The sequence below is a fragment of the Equus quagga genome, chromosome 20 (assembly GCF_021613505.1).
Source record: "Equus quagga isolate Etosha38 chromosome 20, UCLA_HA_Equagga_1.0, whole genome shotgun sequence".
NCBI lineage: Eukaryota > Metazoa > Chordata > Mammalia > Perissodactyla > Equidae > Equus > Equus quagga.
In genome coordinates this window covers 19,878,217-19,893,963 of record NC_060286.1, presented here as the reverse complement: position 1 = coordinate 19,893,963, position 15,747 = coordinate 19,878,217, and the positions used below count along the sequence as shown (strand labels likewise).

Here is a 15,747-nt window from a genome sequence, read left to right as displayed (position 1 = left end):
CCAGCCAAGCAGGTGGGGGGATGAGGGCTGGGAGAGTGTAGGGATGCGAGACCTCTCCCCAGTATTCAGCCATGGGCATATCTCAGTAAATAAAACAATAATCCTGATCTGCTTAAAAAGCCCCTACCCCTCAGTCAGTTCAGATCTGATTGGTTAGAGACTTGTAACACAGAAGCTCTGGGCTTTTGAGATTCCCAAGGCATTAGAATATGCGCCTCCTAGCACCACAAATTAGTTCAAGAACAGCATCTGTGGTAAATCTCTAGCTCTAAACAAAAGAGGCCTGACATCGACAGAAGAGCCTAAGAGGATAATCAAGAATATGCCTTTCTTAGAAACGCATTCCTTTGTATTTTTTTAATCCACTAACCAAGTTTGGGTCTTTATCACATCTTCTGGGTCAACCATCTAGTCCTTCACTGCCCAATATGGTAGCCACGAGCCACACTGGCTTCTGAGTATTTGAAATGTGGCTAGTACGACTGAGGAATGAATTTTTCATTTTATTTACTTTTAATTAATTTAAATTTAAATATCCACACGTGGCTTGTGGCTACCATATTGGTCAGCATTGATCTAGTCACTTATTCATCAAATATTTACTGAGCACTTTGTACAGGGAACTATAAGGATAGAAAGATGTGTAAGACTTGGTCTCTGCCTTCAAAAAGCTTGCAATCTAATCTGGGAGGTAAGACAAGTACATAAACAATCACAATATAAGGAGGAGTGGTAAGTGTCACAGCAGAGATAGATGATATTAGAACCTGGAGAAGGGAGATGGTGGCCTGACATTATACATTCCCCATGCTAACCACTCAAGTAGGAGATGCCAGTAAATCTATGAAACAAAGGACAGTGAGGAGAGAGGAACAACTATAAAGAACACCAAAAAGCTGAAACACCACAGAAACACATTTTCAGCAAATACTACAACTTATTAGTCAACCAATGTGAGAAGGCTGGAGTAAAGAGACAGCTATTCCACGCTGGGCTGTCAAAGATGGCAGACGCCCCTTCACTCTTAAGTATCTTCTAGCAGTAGCTCTTAAGACTCCTGTGGGTTAGGTGGACTGGGGAGAAGAATGGTAGAAGGAAGGTTCTCTGCCTTTTCCTCTTCTTCCACACCCTGCCCAGACTGGGGAGAGCCTTTTGCTTGCAGGGCACTTTCAATTTTGGGTAACTATAAAGAACTGAATAGGGTCCAAAAAGCAGTAAGGACCTGATGACTTGGGAAAAGGGGTGTGTGAGCCCTAAACGCAATGAAGAAGAAACACGACTTTCTTCCTAGTGTTCGGTTCACCAGGATAGGAAGAGTCACAAAGATCCATCCTCTAGGAATTAAAATCATGCACTTAGCCAGAGCTTCCTCTGAACTTTACCTTTGAGGAACATGAGTGCAGTAGAGGAGGAATAGAAGGAAGAGAAATTCTCGTGACATCTGCTTGGGAGATCAGGAAAGACCGCAGAAAGGCTGAGTTGAGCTGAGCCCTGTAGGAAAAAGGGGCTTGGATGTGTGAAAATGTAGGTGGGGAGCAGGGTGTTCATTCATTCTTTTATTTAATATTTGTTCTACTGTTTACCAAGGCACTGGGATATAATAGTAAGACAACCTACACTTTTGTGAACGAGTGACGGTAAGTAAACAGTAAGCTAACAGGGTAAGTGCTACAGAATGGTATATGCAAGAACGGAGTGATGGGAAAATATACTGATTTCTGATCCACTGAGTTTGGCTGGAGCTGAACATGTGAAGAATAAAACTGGAAAGGTAGATTGGCCAGACGCACGTGTTTATCTTGAAAATCAGCCCAAGTTATTTTTTGTTTTTCTTTTTGTTTTGTGGTACATTAGAAGATCTTTTTATTTCTTCCCTAAAAATTGTTTTAATTAACAAAATTAAGAAAATATCAATAAAGAAAATCTTTAGAGGAAATAAAACCAATGAGAAAGACTTAGACTCGAGAGGGAGAAGCCCAGTTGTGCCATATCCCCAAGCTGCATTCTCCAAATTATACTTATCAGTAAGAAAGTCACTATTTTGCTATGTCTGATTTTTTTCTATAATTTAGTTGTGAACTGGAGGAAGGCAGAAAGTATGATTAATGATGCTTTGTGAGGGCCCAAACCAACTTCTAGACCTTTTAGTTATATGAAGTGAAAAATCTTCTTTACAGTTAGAGCCACGCTGATTTCAGTTTCTATCACTTGAAACTCAAACGTGTTTTGACTAATACATTATTTCTAACAGAAACACTTCGCTTCAGCCAGACTGGTTCCCATTCACTGTCCCTTGAACATGCCTTAGACACCTTGTACCTCATCTTTTTTCCTTCACTTATCTGTAGCCTGTACATAATCCAGGAGTGAATTAAACCCTTCCTCTGCAAAGCCCTATCTTTTCATCCATCTTTATACCTTTTCTAAATTGTGAACCCTTCTCAAACCATATGCCCCTTTTTAATCACTCACTTTGTATTTCACATACAAAAAACAAGTAAACATACAGGGCAGTATTCTCTAGACTACCCCGCTGAAGAGTCAACTCTAACTCAGCAGGAGTGTGGGTCACATTTCTTTGATCCTCTCATAGATCCTCGCATAGTGTCAAGCACAAAGTAAATGTGCAATTATCTCTTCATTAATGTTAGCCTCTTTGCCTATCCAAGCCCCATGTGCCCTTCCAGATTCAGCTCACACCCCTTTCTGTTCTGTGACATTTTTGCCACCTTCTCCAGTCATGGATCACTATCTCCTCTGAACTCATCCCACTTACAGCATAATCCTCTTATTCGACAATTAAGCAATACTACTTTACAGTACTTGCATTAATAATTTAAATGACTGTTGACTTTCCTCCTTGAGGGTAGAGACCCTGTCCACTACCTCCTTTGGACTTCAGCCCAGTGCCTTGCATGTAGGAGATATTCAGCAAATGTGTGTGAACTTTTCGGGGATAACATTGTTTTAACAACTACCAGATGAAGCCATTTCCCAGCTGGAACATTACTTATTACCAGTTTCACCTTCCCTCTTTCTCAAATATTTCAATATAGTAAATATTTGGTGAAAAGGTAACAAAACTTTTCTTTTGGGGGCTTGTATTTCAAATGTCAGTGTTGGGTTCAAGCAGCTAGCGAGATATTTGAGAGCACTAATAATACAGGCAGATTCTTTCATCTACTCAGTTTTCCTTGGTGCAGCCCAGTTTCAGAAGAACGTAATTTGATTTCCTCTAGCCTTTAAGTACGTGCCATTTATTACCTCCCTTTCTGCCAGAAAGCCTGGTATTCTCACCTAAATCCTTCTAGACTGTAGTCACATACTGAGATGCACGCATATATCATTTTTACCACAGAAAGATGATAAAACTTATTTTTAAGAATCAGGCCAAACATCGTATTGATTATTGGCTTTAAAGCTAAATTAATACAAGTCTTAGCCTGATAATTCATGAAAACCAAACAACATGCCTTCACCACCTCTGAAGCATAAGAAGAGTCCAATTAAGACAAGAGTTCTACTGTTACTTATTATGAACACCCAAGCCTGACACAGGATGTGACATTCTGAATTCCTACACTCTCATATACTGCCTCTCTCCCACCTCCAGCCTTACTCACATCTCCCAAAGAACATTTGGCACCATATTTAAACGACCTTTTAAGTTTTGCTTCTCTTGGTTATCTTTCTTTAGGAGTATTTTGATGGTTTGTAATAAAAATTTTAACATACAGATCGTATTTCACAATAAAAATAATGTAGACCTCAGTACTGTGATTAGGTTTAACTGCTTCCCCACTGTAACACTGTATGACACCACACGTGGGTGACGCTCAGTGGTAACCGAACTAGTGCTACCTACGTGTTGTGGCAATACCACATCCCAAGCAAGCCTAATGTCATGTTTCTCTTTTTTCTGGAAAGGAGACTAAGAGAACCTACACGAAAACCAGAACCTACACCAAAACTTTGCTCCTCAAAATGGCTGCAAGGACGAAAAAACCTTTACTCCTTTTCAGATGCTACAAGTCTATTCTTTTAATAAAACATAGACACTGGGAGTTGTTTTCCTTTTAGCCTCTTAAATCCTAGAAATTTAAAAAGTAAGGCATTGATTTCTCAGTTGTACGTGGTCAGTAACATGCTAAGAGTCTCTCAGCAGAAAGATATGCAGCAGGGTAGGATGGGGTCTTCAGCTGAAGGTTCGGGAAAGCCAGCTGGTAGTCCTTCTAAATTTGCTGAGTCAACATTAAGCAGGCTTTAAAAATGGATCATCAATGTTTCTCTCCAGGAGTCAGAAGGAAAGACAGAGTGTTTCTTCACCATTGTGATTCTTTCCAAGCTCTTTTAAGGCTGGTAAACAGAGTTAATTTGGAAACACAGAAGACAATAGAAAAACCATGTGAGAATTAAACTGAATTATGAAATAAGTAACTCTGATCTAATTTCCTAATTCTAGAAAAGGAGTCTCATTCAGCTTAGTACATAGATTTTTGTCATTCAGGCCTCTTAAAACCAAAATAATCATCAATTGTGGATAGATATAAAATTACAAAGCGAACAGTTAAATAAGATAGAGTTTTGCCTCTAACAATGATTCTGTGTGTGTATGCATGTGTGAACGCATGCGTGCGTGTTAATCCTAAGGAAAAGCAAGGTGGTTTATCTTTAACACTTTGTGAGGGAGGGGAACAGCCAAATTAAACTGGAAAATGCTACACGGGCGAATCACAAAGCAAGCTGCATTTCAATTTGTATTGCAGATAAGAAAAGATCCACTTCTTTCACTCCTGATACTAGGCCCAAACGTTCTCAAACTTACCTTGCCTAGGCCCTGGTATGATGTCCAGCTAGCTATTTCTGACACATTTCCTAAGTTTACTAACATTCCTTCAACAGGCAAAAGCCCAATCATTCTGGCCTTCGCACAAACACCTATGGCACTCAACTCTCTTGGTGAATGAGGAACTGTAGAATCTGTCACAGAGCTTGAACTGACACACAGCATAACCCCTGAGAGGTTATGTGCCTGGCTGAGTGAGAAAAGCAGCAGAGGAATTTCAGATAGAAGTAAAGGCCTTTATCACTCATGTGCCAGAGAAATATTTTACAAAAGAAGGAGGACTGGTGCGAGCTGAGACTCAGGAGGAGGAAAGTCAGGCAAACTTTATGGGAAAGAAGGAAGGAGAATAAGGAGTGAAATATCACTTCTCCAGAACTTTGAACATGAAAGAGTTTCTTGTCTTCTTTTCAGGCCCCCCAAAAAGTTGTTTCTTTTTGTGATTGTGCTCTTTGGCTAGAGAGTGTTGTTTATATAACAGGATAAAGTACAAAATTATAAGCTCCAAACTCCTCCAGAGAAAAGCTCTCCCAAAGCTCGACCCCCGGGATGGATGGAAAATCTGAGTGTTTACTGGCTGGAACATCGGGCTGCAATGGAAATTTCAACATTCAGAAGAAGATAGCGGAGAGGAAGAGCCTGGCGAGTAGAAAGAAGTCACCCTTCCACAAAGGGGTCAAACAAAAGGAAGAGTCTCCTGTGGCCCCACTCTGAGGCCTTCCCTTCCTCAGCTGGGAAGCCACATCTCTAACTCAGGCCCAGGAGCCCAGTGCACACGGGTAAGGGCCAGTTTCCCCGAAACTAGATAAGACAGTAAGTGGTGTAGCAATACTGTATCCCAAGCAAGTCCAATTTTAAGTTTCTCCTCTTTTTTTTCTGGAAGGGGAAATAAATATTATCAAGAACCTACACCAAAACCAGGCACTATACCGGCTACTTTCACACACACAACTCAATTCAGTCTTCTAATAACTTAATGAGGTAGGTATTATTATCTGCATTTTTCAGCAGGTAGGGAATTGTGGCTCAGAAAAGCTAAGTAACTTGTCCACAGTCACATACTCAGTAAGGCAAACCAGGTTCTGTCTGACCCTAAAGTCCCTTCTCTTCTCATGACACTATGCCATCTTCCTCACAGGGGCAGGTGGCCCCCTTATCTACAAAGTTAACATACTTTTAAAGAAATAGAAGCATTTTAAGACTAAGTTCAGAATAATTCCCTTACACAGAGGCAGAAGATAGAAGCAAAACCTTGCCATTTTGGTCACTGAATAATTTTTGCAGAACTACGGGGCTCTCTTTTAAATCCTTACATACTCCTCCTCTTCTTTTTTTATTGTGGTAAAAAAAAAGCATAACTTTAAAAAGAAAGTATTGCTACCCCCCCCCCCAAAAAAGAAGCATAACTTTAAATTTACCTTTTTTTTTTTGAGGAAGATTAGCCCTGAGCTAACATCTGCCACCAATTCTCCCCTTTTTTGCTAAGGAAGACTGGCCCTGAGCTAACATCCGGGCCCATCTTCCCCTACTTTATATGTGGAATGCCTGCCACAGCATGGCTTGCCAAGCGGTGCCATGTCCGAACCTGGGATCCCAACCGGCGAACCCCAGGCTGCCAAGAAGCGGAACGTGTGCACTTAACCGCTGTGCCAGCAGGCCGGACCCTTAACCATTTTTATGTGTACAGTTCAGTAGTGTTAAGTATATTCACACGTTGTGCAACAGATCTCTAGAACTTTTTCATCTTGCAAAACTGAAACTCTATAGCAGTCAACATTAATCCTCCCTCCCTCCTTTTCCCAGCCCTTGGCAACCATCTTTCTACTTTCTGCTTCTATGATTTCGACTACTTTAGATACTTCATAAGAGTGGAAACATACAATTTTGTCCTTTTGTGACTGCCTTATTTCACTCAATGTAATGTCCTCCAGGTTCGCCCATGTTGTAGCATGTGACAGGATTAAATCTTTACACACTCTTCTTGACACTCTTTCTTTTAACGGTCTGTGCCATAAACTTTAGATCTTTGTTATATGCTGCCTGACACAACTCTCTAATTGTTCCATGTGTATATGGCTCCTTCTCCTCACTAGACGGTACCTCTTAGTGATCAAACACCATGTCTTCAAAGTCTTTTAGAATCCACCTAGCACTGCAGTGAGAACACGGAAGATACATCCTCGACAGCAAACTCTGTGAGATCAGGAACGATTCTGTTTTATTTATCACCACTCCTCAGTGTCTAACATAATACCTGACACATGTAAAGTGAATGTGGTATATTTTTTCAAGAAAATAACAAACAACATTTCTAAGGACTGATTGAGAAAGAAAAGATGAGAAGTCAGAGACCTGAATCTCCAGCAACATTTCTAAGAAATAATCTAAAGGAATGGAGAAAAGTATTAACTATACTAGAATCAGAATCTCTGAAAAACTTGTTCCTAAAAAGTATGTAAAGCAGGATACCAGACTCTTTACAATTTATTACTGGAAGAGTAAGATGGCGGAGGGACAAGGTGACACGAAATATAGCCCAAAGTTCCAAGATTTGGTGCTTCACTGTCCCCCATTCCCCAGCACAGAATTTAAAGTTCTGACATGGAGATGTTCTCTAGAGTGGGGGCTGGCCAGGCCGAGCAGCCCATGCCCATGATGCCTTGCCCTGTCACAAAAAGAAGAAACAAACTCATGGCTGTGCTTTCAACCTCCCCCACCTTTAACATCGAGGAACAGACAAATCCCCAGGTTGCATGTGTGAAAAAGCCAGAGATGGATAAAAATAATTCAATGACAAATGCTGGAAAAACATACAAAGGGGCAGAAGCCAGACATTCGTGGGATTCCCTGACAGCTCGATCCACAAGGAAGGGCTGGACTGGAAAAAAACAGGGCCTCAGGTTCCTGCCAAGCCGTCTGAGGCCCTGTCCTTCCCAAATCATTCCAAGCAGCAGCCAAGACTTTACAGTAACCCTTCCAGGTCTCACACAGAAAGATGCACTGTGAACCCACTGAGTGCGCCTCACCTAGGAAACGCTCCTGCCTGACATGTTCCAATTCCATGTAGGTTGGCAGAAACGAGGAGATGCCTCTACACACCAACCCTCAGCCAACGCTCCTCATGTGCCCACAAAATAGATAGTTAAAAGGCAGCTTGAAAAGTCCTACCTACTTCATTTGCTAAAGAAAAGCTTAAATACCCAGGTATCAACATCTAGAAACCAAATACGATCCCTTTAAGAAAAAAGAGGTCATGAACACTCTGTACCTGCATCCTGGAGGCTCTATTGTATAATTCAAAATTGGCCTTGCTCAGAGGCACACCTCAGGCTTCTAAACATGTGACTGTATTTGGCCCTGACTACTTTCTCTTCTGGAGAATGGCCTGCAATTAATCTCACTTATTACCTCTGAAAAGTAACAACAGAGGAATGGCTGGCCAAGTCCAACTCCAGAGTGTCTAGGGAACTGCAAGCTACACGGCCAGGCCTCAGACTGTCTGGGCAAGTCATGGGCTCTCTGCCGTCCTCTCCCACAACAAAGCTCCAACAGGGGCTCCAGACAGACCAAAGGAACCAAGGGATTTGAGGAGCTGGGCTGAGCTCACCCTGACCCAATGGGAGACAACAGCCCTGAGGCTACATTTGGGGTGGTTTCAAAACAGCGGGGGAAGAACAAGGTTGTCTGGTGAAAACTTGTGTGATCCATAAAATTGAGAACAATAGCAACACCACAGGGAAATGAAAAATAACACTATTTGCAGAGTTCTCGTGAGTCACCAGTTTTCATTCCTGTGGCTACCAAGTCACTGAATCCTCCAATATGCAGAAGAAAAGTACAGCCAGCAATGGATGTTCTTTACATCTTGTTACTGTTCACAGGGCAGCCTCTAGTCTAGTGAATTATCCGAGTTTATCAGCACTGGAATCCTCTGAAGCTATTACAGAAGTAGTAAGAACATCTTTTATTTACTTAGCACCCACTTCCAGGGAGATCAAAGTGCTCAAAGGGCAATCTAAAAGCTCTCAAAAGGGGCCAGTTTATATGCAAGCATGCTTACCCAATAAAAAGATTCAATGAATAGTTTAGGGTCACTTAGTGTCGAAAACAGTAATAAAACTCACATCTCTAAGCTTCTAATCCCATATTCATTAAACTTAGCCTCCCTTACTACTAAGGGAGGAATAGCAAGAGACTAAATAAATACCCACAAAACAGTGACTTACCAGGTGGAAACAGAAATTGGGGCACAGTACTGTGAGCATGCCTGCTGGAGGGCTGGCTGGGGCCCACATCACAGCCAGGTCTGGAAGGACCTCGGAGAATTCACTTAGGTCTGGTTTAGGGTGGGTACCTCTGGGAGTTCCACGTGGAACTGGAACTCCCAAGCTGAGCCTCCAGGCTGTCCTGGCAACCAGAGGTTATCTGGGGGCAGAGGGAGATTTCCTAGCACTACTCTGGACTGGAAGGAGACCTGAAAACTGGCCCTTGAAGAGTAGGTGCAGAGAGGACTTTGTGGGTACAAGTGACTGGAAAAGCAAAGGAGCAGAGGACTTTGTGGGGCTGCTTTCCCATGCCAGTGGCCCTGAAGGCGATCACATAACGTGTCATTCTACTGCAGCTCACGAGCAGAGTCTGGCTGGGCGAAGGCCACTCACAGTGTTGGACTCTAGGTCCTGGCTCTGACCTTGACAGATCCCTTCATCTTTCTGTGTCTCAACCCTAACAGGTGCTGCCAAGAGAAGGCTCTAAACTCAGCCATAATTTTTATTAAAAAAGTTTTCCTCATTCCATCTACAAGCATAAAAAATGCTAAAACTCTACTTCTCCAAAATGTGCAGTTTTGACATTTTGTTTAAACTATGGAAAATGGTTGTAGCCTTGTCATATAGATAACATATCCAAGATTGCAAGATTCTTGCTTTCCATAGAAACAAGGCTCTGATTGTAAAATGAAAATGGAATATTTGGAAATATTTTATATGGAAAATAAAGCTCTATGGTATAAACAGAATTTCTTTTTTACGACTTATGTTTTAGGAATGTGGTTACTCTGTAGATTGTAAATCACCAAATGACAGACTTCTCCTGTGAGGAGAACTGTGTGGGAGGATGTCCTGTCTTAAAAAGTCCTGCCTCATGGTCTTCAACTCTTTAGAATTCTCAATTGAGATGATTCTTTTCACCCTTGACCACAGTGATTGCTGGTATGAAGGATGCTGCACCAGAGCATGAGGTAATGTGCTTATATTTATGTTGCTTCCTGGGCAGAGTCTCTGCTTCCCAAATTAGTTCCTTAAGTAATAATTCTAACACCAACAGATACTTTAACAACAATCAGGTATTTCCTCCATGCCCAAGTCTTCGGTCACCCTTCCCAACCTCACAGCAAGACAGCATATGAACAGACAGCTAGCTGGCAGAGGCTGCAAGTGCTGGCAAGGGGGTGGGGTCTCAGTGGGACATATGTGGCAGAGCTTCTTTATTTGGAAGGGACAATAACTCAGCTGGTCAGAATACTTCATCACAATAGTCACATTCCTCTCTAGCTCTCTTGACTCAGGGACAGATGCAACTAAACCCATATTTAATAGCCACTAAAGCAAGATGCAGTGGGAATCCATTTCCTACATTTTTTTATACAGGGAAACTTAAAATATGGATTAAGACTAGAATTTAATACAGTGGTTTCTTTTTTAATTCAGAAGTTGCTTACTTTATGGCCAGAATCTATTTAGATTTTATCCTCTGCCACTTTGCTCAACTACATAAAGGAAATTTCCTTCCCACTTCCCAAATGAACATTGCCCAGGGAGGCAATGTGCATTTAATTATACAATGTAGATGACAACAACAAAAAACAAATACATCCTTCAAACGAAAAGAGTCTAAAGTTACTGAAACACAATGTAGTACATGGTACAAAAAAAAATTAGGAGACAAGGAGAAAATGTCAAAAATCAATACACAAAAATGTTGACTAGAGGGAGGGATTAAGTGTGGTATAACTTCTTGCTCCCTCACTCAGAAGTGAACTTACGGAACTGTATCGGAAATTTCCTTTTCATTTGATTTGCCCGCAAACTGTCTTACAAGTAAAAGGACGCCCTATACTCAAGTGCCAGAGGATGGGGAAAGATGAGGAAAGGCATCTGTCTTACCGGTATCTGTGCAGTCAGCTCAGGGTGGGATAGCTTGCTTAGGACCCAGGCCATGCCTGTGTGACCCAAATGCTAGCTCCATGGCCCTTCACATACCTGCTTCCAGGAGGGGTGGAGTGGCTCTCAGGAGCTTGGGAGTCTGACTGTATTGACCATGTCGGGCCAGCAGGACTGAGGACAGGCCGAAGGGTGGGGGGAGTTGAAGCACTGCTTCTGTTTATGATGCCACTTGCCAAATTCAGGTTTGTTACCTAGAAATGAAGTGAGGGAAATAACCTGATTTTATGGAGTTTTAGAAAAGTATCATTAAAAACATATGGGGAAAAATCAAGTAAAGTCCAGGAGATGCTGACTCATCTGAGCAGAAACAGTGGCAGTGACAAAGGTACCCATTAAAGGCTGGCTTCTGTGCACGTTGAAGAGTGGAAGTAAGATGCTGGTGTCAACATAAGTTAACAAGCATTTATTCTGCTCCTACTATGTGCAAAGCACTGTACTGTGCTGGACGCTGTGAAATACAAAGATTAACAACAAGAACGGCAAGTATTTACCAAGTATTCACTCTGTGCCAGGCAAGGTTCTAAGAAACTACGCAAACTACCTAGCGTTTCTGGCCCTTGTTCCCTCACGTGAAAGTTCTAAATGCTCAATAAATTTTAAGTTATAAGTAATTATTATTATTATAATAGACAAAGAACTTATTCATTTAGAAAGAAAAAAGATTCAGTCAATAGAAAAATGGGCATTGACTTCAATACACAACTTACAAAGAAAGAATATAATTAGTCAATTAAACATTTAAAACTAGTCATTTCCACTGGCAATTAAAGAAATGCAAATTACAAGATATCACTTCTGTATGTTACATTGGTATACCATAATAAAAAACATAATACCTAATAAAAGCAAGGGCTGATATTAGATTAGTTACTTATACTATTTCTGTGACTACAAATTGGTAGAATCTTTCTAGAAATAAATTTGGCAATACATTACTGAAGGTATTATTAAAATAGTCATACACTTTGATGCTACAATCTAACTTTTAGGACTCTGATAGAAAACAATTGCAGATGATTAATGATGATGACTATTATAAGAGCAGTTACTATTTAGTAGAACTTACAATGTGCCAGGCTCTTTATAAATGAGTACATTACATGCATCTCATTTAAACTGTCATAATTCTACTGGTAAGTACTATTATAATTCCCATTTTACAAAGAAGGAAACTGAGGCCTAGGAATAAATGGCAGAACTAGGATCTGAACCATGGTCTTTAGACTCTGAAGCCTGTGTTCTTACTACAATATACTGTGAACGGATTTTGAAAAGCATTGATTTTAATATCGAAAAAGGAGAAGATCTAAATGGCTAACAGTACTGTTGAATTTTGCTCTATCCAGATAAGGGAATATTACATATCCATTAGAATTTTTTGAAAAATATTTAGTGATGATGGCAATATGCTGATATCTCGAGTTAAAAAAAAATCACTATATGATACTGTTTACGGAACAGATCCAAATTTCCTTAAATGCACACACACATAGATACACACTCCTAAAAGACTAGAAATAAAAATTCAAAACATAAACAGCGTCTATTTCTGAACGGTGACTTATTTTCTTCCTTATACTGACCTATATTTTCCAAATTTCCTATATTGCGTATGCATTTCTTTTATAATCCAAAAGACAAATTTTAAGTTATGAGAAATACAGATGTGAGGTGATAAGCTTAAAACTTGGGTAGTGAGAGTGGAATCAGAAAAAAATGGATGGTTTGAGAAGCATTTCAAAATAAGATGCACAGAGGATGCAGAAAAGAGGAAGGACACAAAGCTGAAGGCAAGGTGGTGAGTGTGAGACACTAGAGGATAGCAATGTAAGGAAAGTAAATTCCAAGAAAAATGTTCTATGAAACGTCCTAAGAACCTAATAATTTTGACATTTACAAATAGAAGAATTCTGGATTTTTAAAAAATCTCAAAATTCTGAAAGAAAGAAAAGTAACTTCTAGCAACAGTATATAATGAATTCAGTAAGTGAAAACAACCCAGGACTGTCTCTTCACACCAAAGGACCCAAATATTTTTCTTGGGAAGAAAGGCGTTCTCCACAGGTCAGGGGTGATTTCTGGTGTCTGCAGATGCTGGGCTACGGGACACTCAGGCTGCGCCCTCCAGGGTGGGCCTGTCTCAGTGTGGAAGCAGCCTCAGGAGCCAACCTGGGCTTATCATTTCCAACCCCCTTCTGCTGCTACCAGGGAGAGAAGAAAGATACACACTGATTGAAGGACAGGGGAGATACCGGGGCAGAGTGTGGCAATATTCTCTGGCCCCTGGCGTCTTGGAAGCCCTTAGTCCTTCTTCCTGCATCCTTGCGGCAACATAGTCAGGTTCTCAGACAATCAAACAGACTCCCTGTAGGACTGAACTCATTCTTGCCCCACACGGAGCCCTCCTCCTTCCTGCCCTGATCCCTGGCCTTAAACATCAGGCCTCTCAAATTAGACATGAGCTTGCAGCTTGTAAAAATACTACAAAGTGAGAAGTTCTTTATGATAACTAACAGCTTCTCCAATTACAGCCTCAGGTCAGTCGTGCCAAAAACCCAATGAAAGAGGCTTATTAATAATTTATAGTGGAACAGCAATAAAATAAACAAAATGTACACACTCTACCATGGTTAGCATAAACTGTACAGTTTGGAGATTAGTGAATGGGAAGGAGAAGAGATATCAGATTTGATAAATCTTCTCTCCTTTGGCAAGGCTGCCTCTAATTTAAACATCCTCATTTTCATCATAATAGCTAACAGTTACTGAATGCTCACTCTGTGCCATGTACTAGATGTCCTTGCATTATCGTGATGTGCATTATCTCATTTAACCCTGAGCAAGTCTTTCCAGTAGGTTCTATCGTTACCCCCATTTTACAAGAGGAAACTAAAGTCTAGAGAGAGTAAACAATTAGATTTAAGTCATACCTACTAAGTGGCAGGGCTAACATTAGAACAGAGAATGTTCTCCTCCAAGTACACGCGGTATATACTTTTTCCAAATAACAGGGTTTAATGCTTGAGTCCTTACAGTAGTAGTGTCAGGCACCTGTAAATGTGGTTTTACATCCCACTTACTCCTTACCCATTACTCACGGAGGTAGATACTATAATACTCCCTTTCAGAGATGAAGAAACTAAGGCTCAGAGAGGTTATCGTAAGCAATTTCCTCAAGGTCACATACAGTTGCAGAACTGGTACTCTTGTTTTAAAATCCATTTGTAGTTGTGAAACTAGTAGGGAAATACTCCTAGTTATCCTTAATTATTAGAGATTTTTGAAAATATAATCAGATACAGACCTCAAATTCTGAAAACAGTGATTATACAGGGATCAATTACACCAAACTATATCAACTTTTCCTTCTTTCCCTTAAATTTTATTTCCCTCTTGTTACCCTTCACAAAAGATATTAAAAAAGTAAAGCAAAGAAAAACCACCCTCAAACAGTTTTGTTTCTTAGCAGGTATAATAAAAGGTGGCATGAAGACGAAACTAATTTTGGAATCTCGGTGGATTTTGTTTCTTTCTATGTAAAGGACATCCATTCCTTATTTCATGGACAAACCAAGAACTGGTAGCCACTGTGATTTCCTTCTACATAAAAAGCAAAGCACCATTGTTAATTTATTCTGAGAAATAGCAAAAGTGACCACTACTTAAATGAGAGATTATATAAAGAATAAGAAAACTTTCGAAGTTTCTCATCTTTCTTTTCAAAGGACTCCTGCTAAAAAAATAACTTGTCTCTATTAAATAATAACAGCCTAGCCCTCTAAATACTCTGTGCTTACTTCTGTGGTTTTGTCTAGAAGACATTCAGTACCTATGCCACAACCACGCCCCACTCTCCAGCTCGTGTCTTCCTAGGACATACATTGCTAATAAATAATCAACCAATTTGGGGCTCTCTGAGACATGGCCTCAGAATCCTCTTTACAGAGTCCTCCAGGCAGCCATCACCAATCGATCAGAAGAGACAAGGGGGATGAATCTATTTTCAATCCCTATTCTACAACACTGCTATCCAAAAGGATGTACTGTGATGATGGAAATGTTCTATAATCTGCACTGTCCAATACAGTAGCCACTAGCCACATGCACTTGAAATGTGGTGCGGGTGACTGAGGAACTGGATTTTAAACTTTAACTTAAATTTAAAAAGCTACACGCAGGTAGTCCTATCTTATTGGACAGCACAGCTCTAGAGCCTCAATCAGATTTGGCTGAATCTTACATAGAAAGATTTATGCCTTGCTAAAGTTTGGTCCAAACAAATTATCTCTAGATTAAATGAATTACGAAAGCCTTTGGTCCTTCCTCTCAGCTTCCCAGTTTTTCCAGGATGGGCAGAAGGAGTCACTGAACTAAAATAGACTCAAGCATCAGTTTTGACCCTAGAAACACCATACCTTGACTAGGGAAGACCTAAGGGCAGGGCAAATCTCCCATTATTGGACCAGACCTTAATAAACTCTGCAAGCCAATTAAGGTTCACACCTGGAGGTTTCTTCCCTAACAAGAAGAGGATGCTGCATCTGCTTCTCTGTCTATCTATATTTCTCCAGGTAACATCACAAAACCAGCTTTGATCAGATTGAGGGAAAGTGGAAAATGGCATTTATATATACGTGATTTGCAATGATGACTAATGTTTCACGGCTAAAGAATTTTAAACGA

The 15,747-nt window shown here is 40.6% G+C and overlaps 1 protein-coding gene across 1 annotated transcript in view; it reads right to left on the bottom strand.

Annotated features, from left to right (window-relative positions):
* The window catches only part of TTLL5 (tubulin tyrosine ligase like 5), a 273,379-nt gene that overhangs the window by 121,115 nt on the left and 136,517 nt on the right, over window positions 1-15,747 (bottom strand). Inside the window, exon 29 of the mRNA XM_046647530.1 lies at window positions 11,101-11,255. Within this exon, the coding sequence (XP_046503486.1) occupies window positions 11,101-11,255 (155 nt within the window). The remainder of the gene's footprint in view (window positions 1-11,100; window positions 11,256-15,747) is intronic.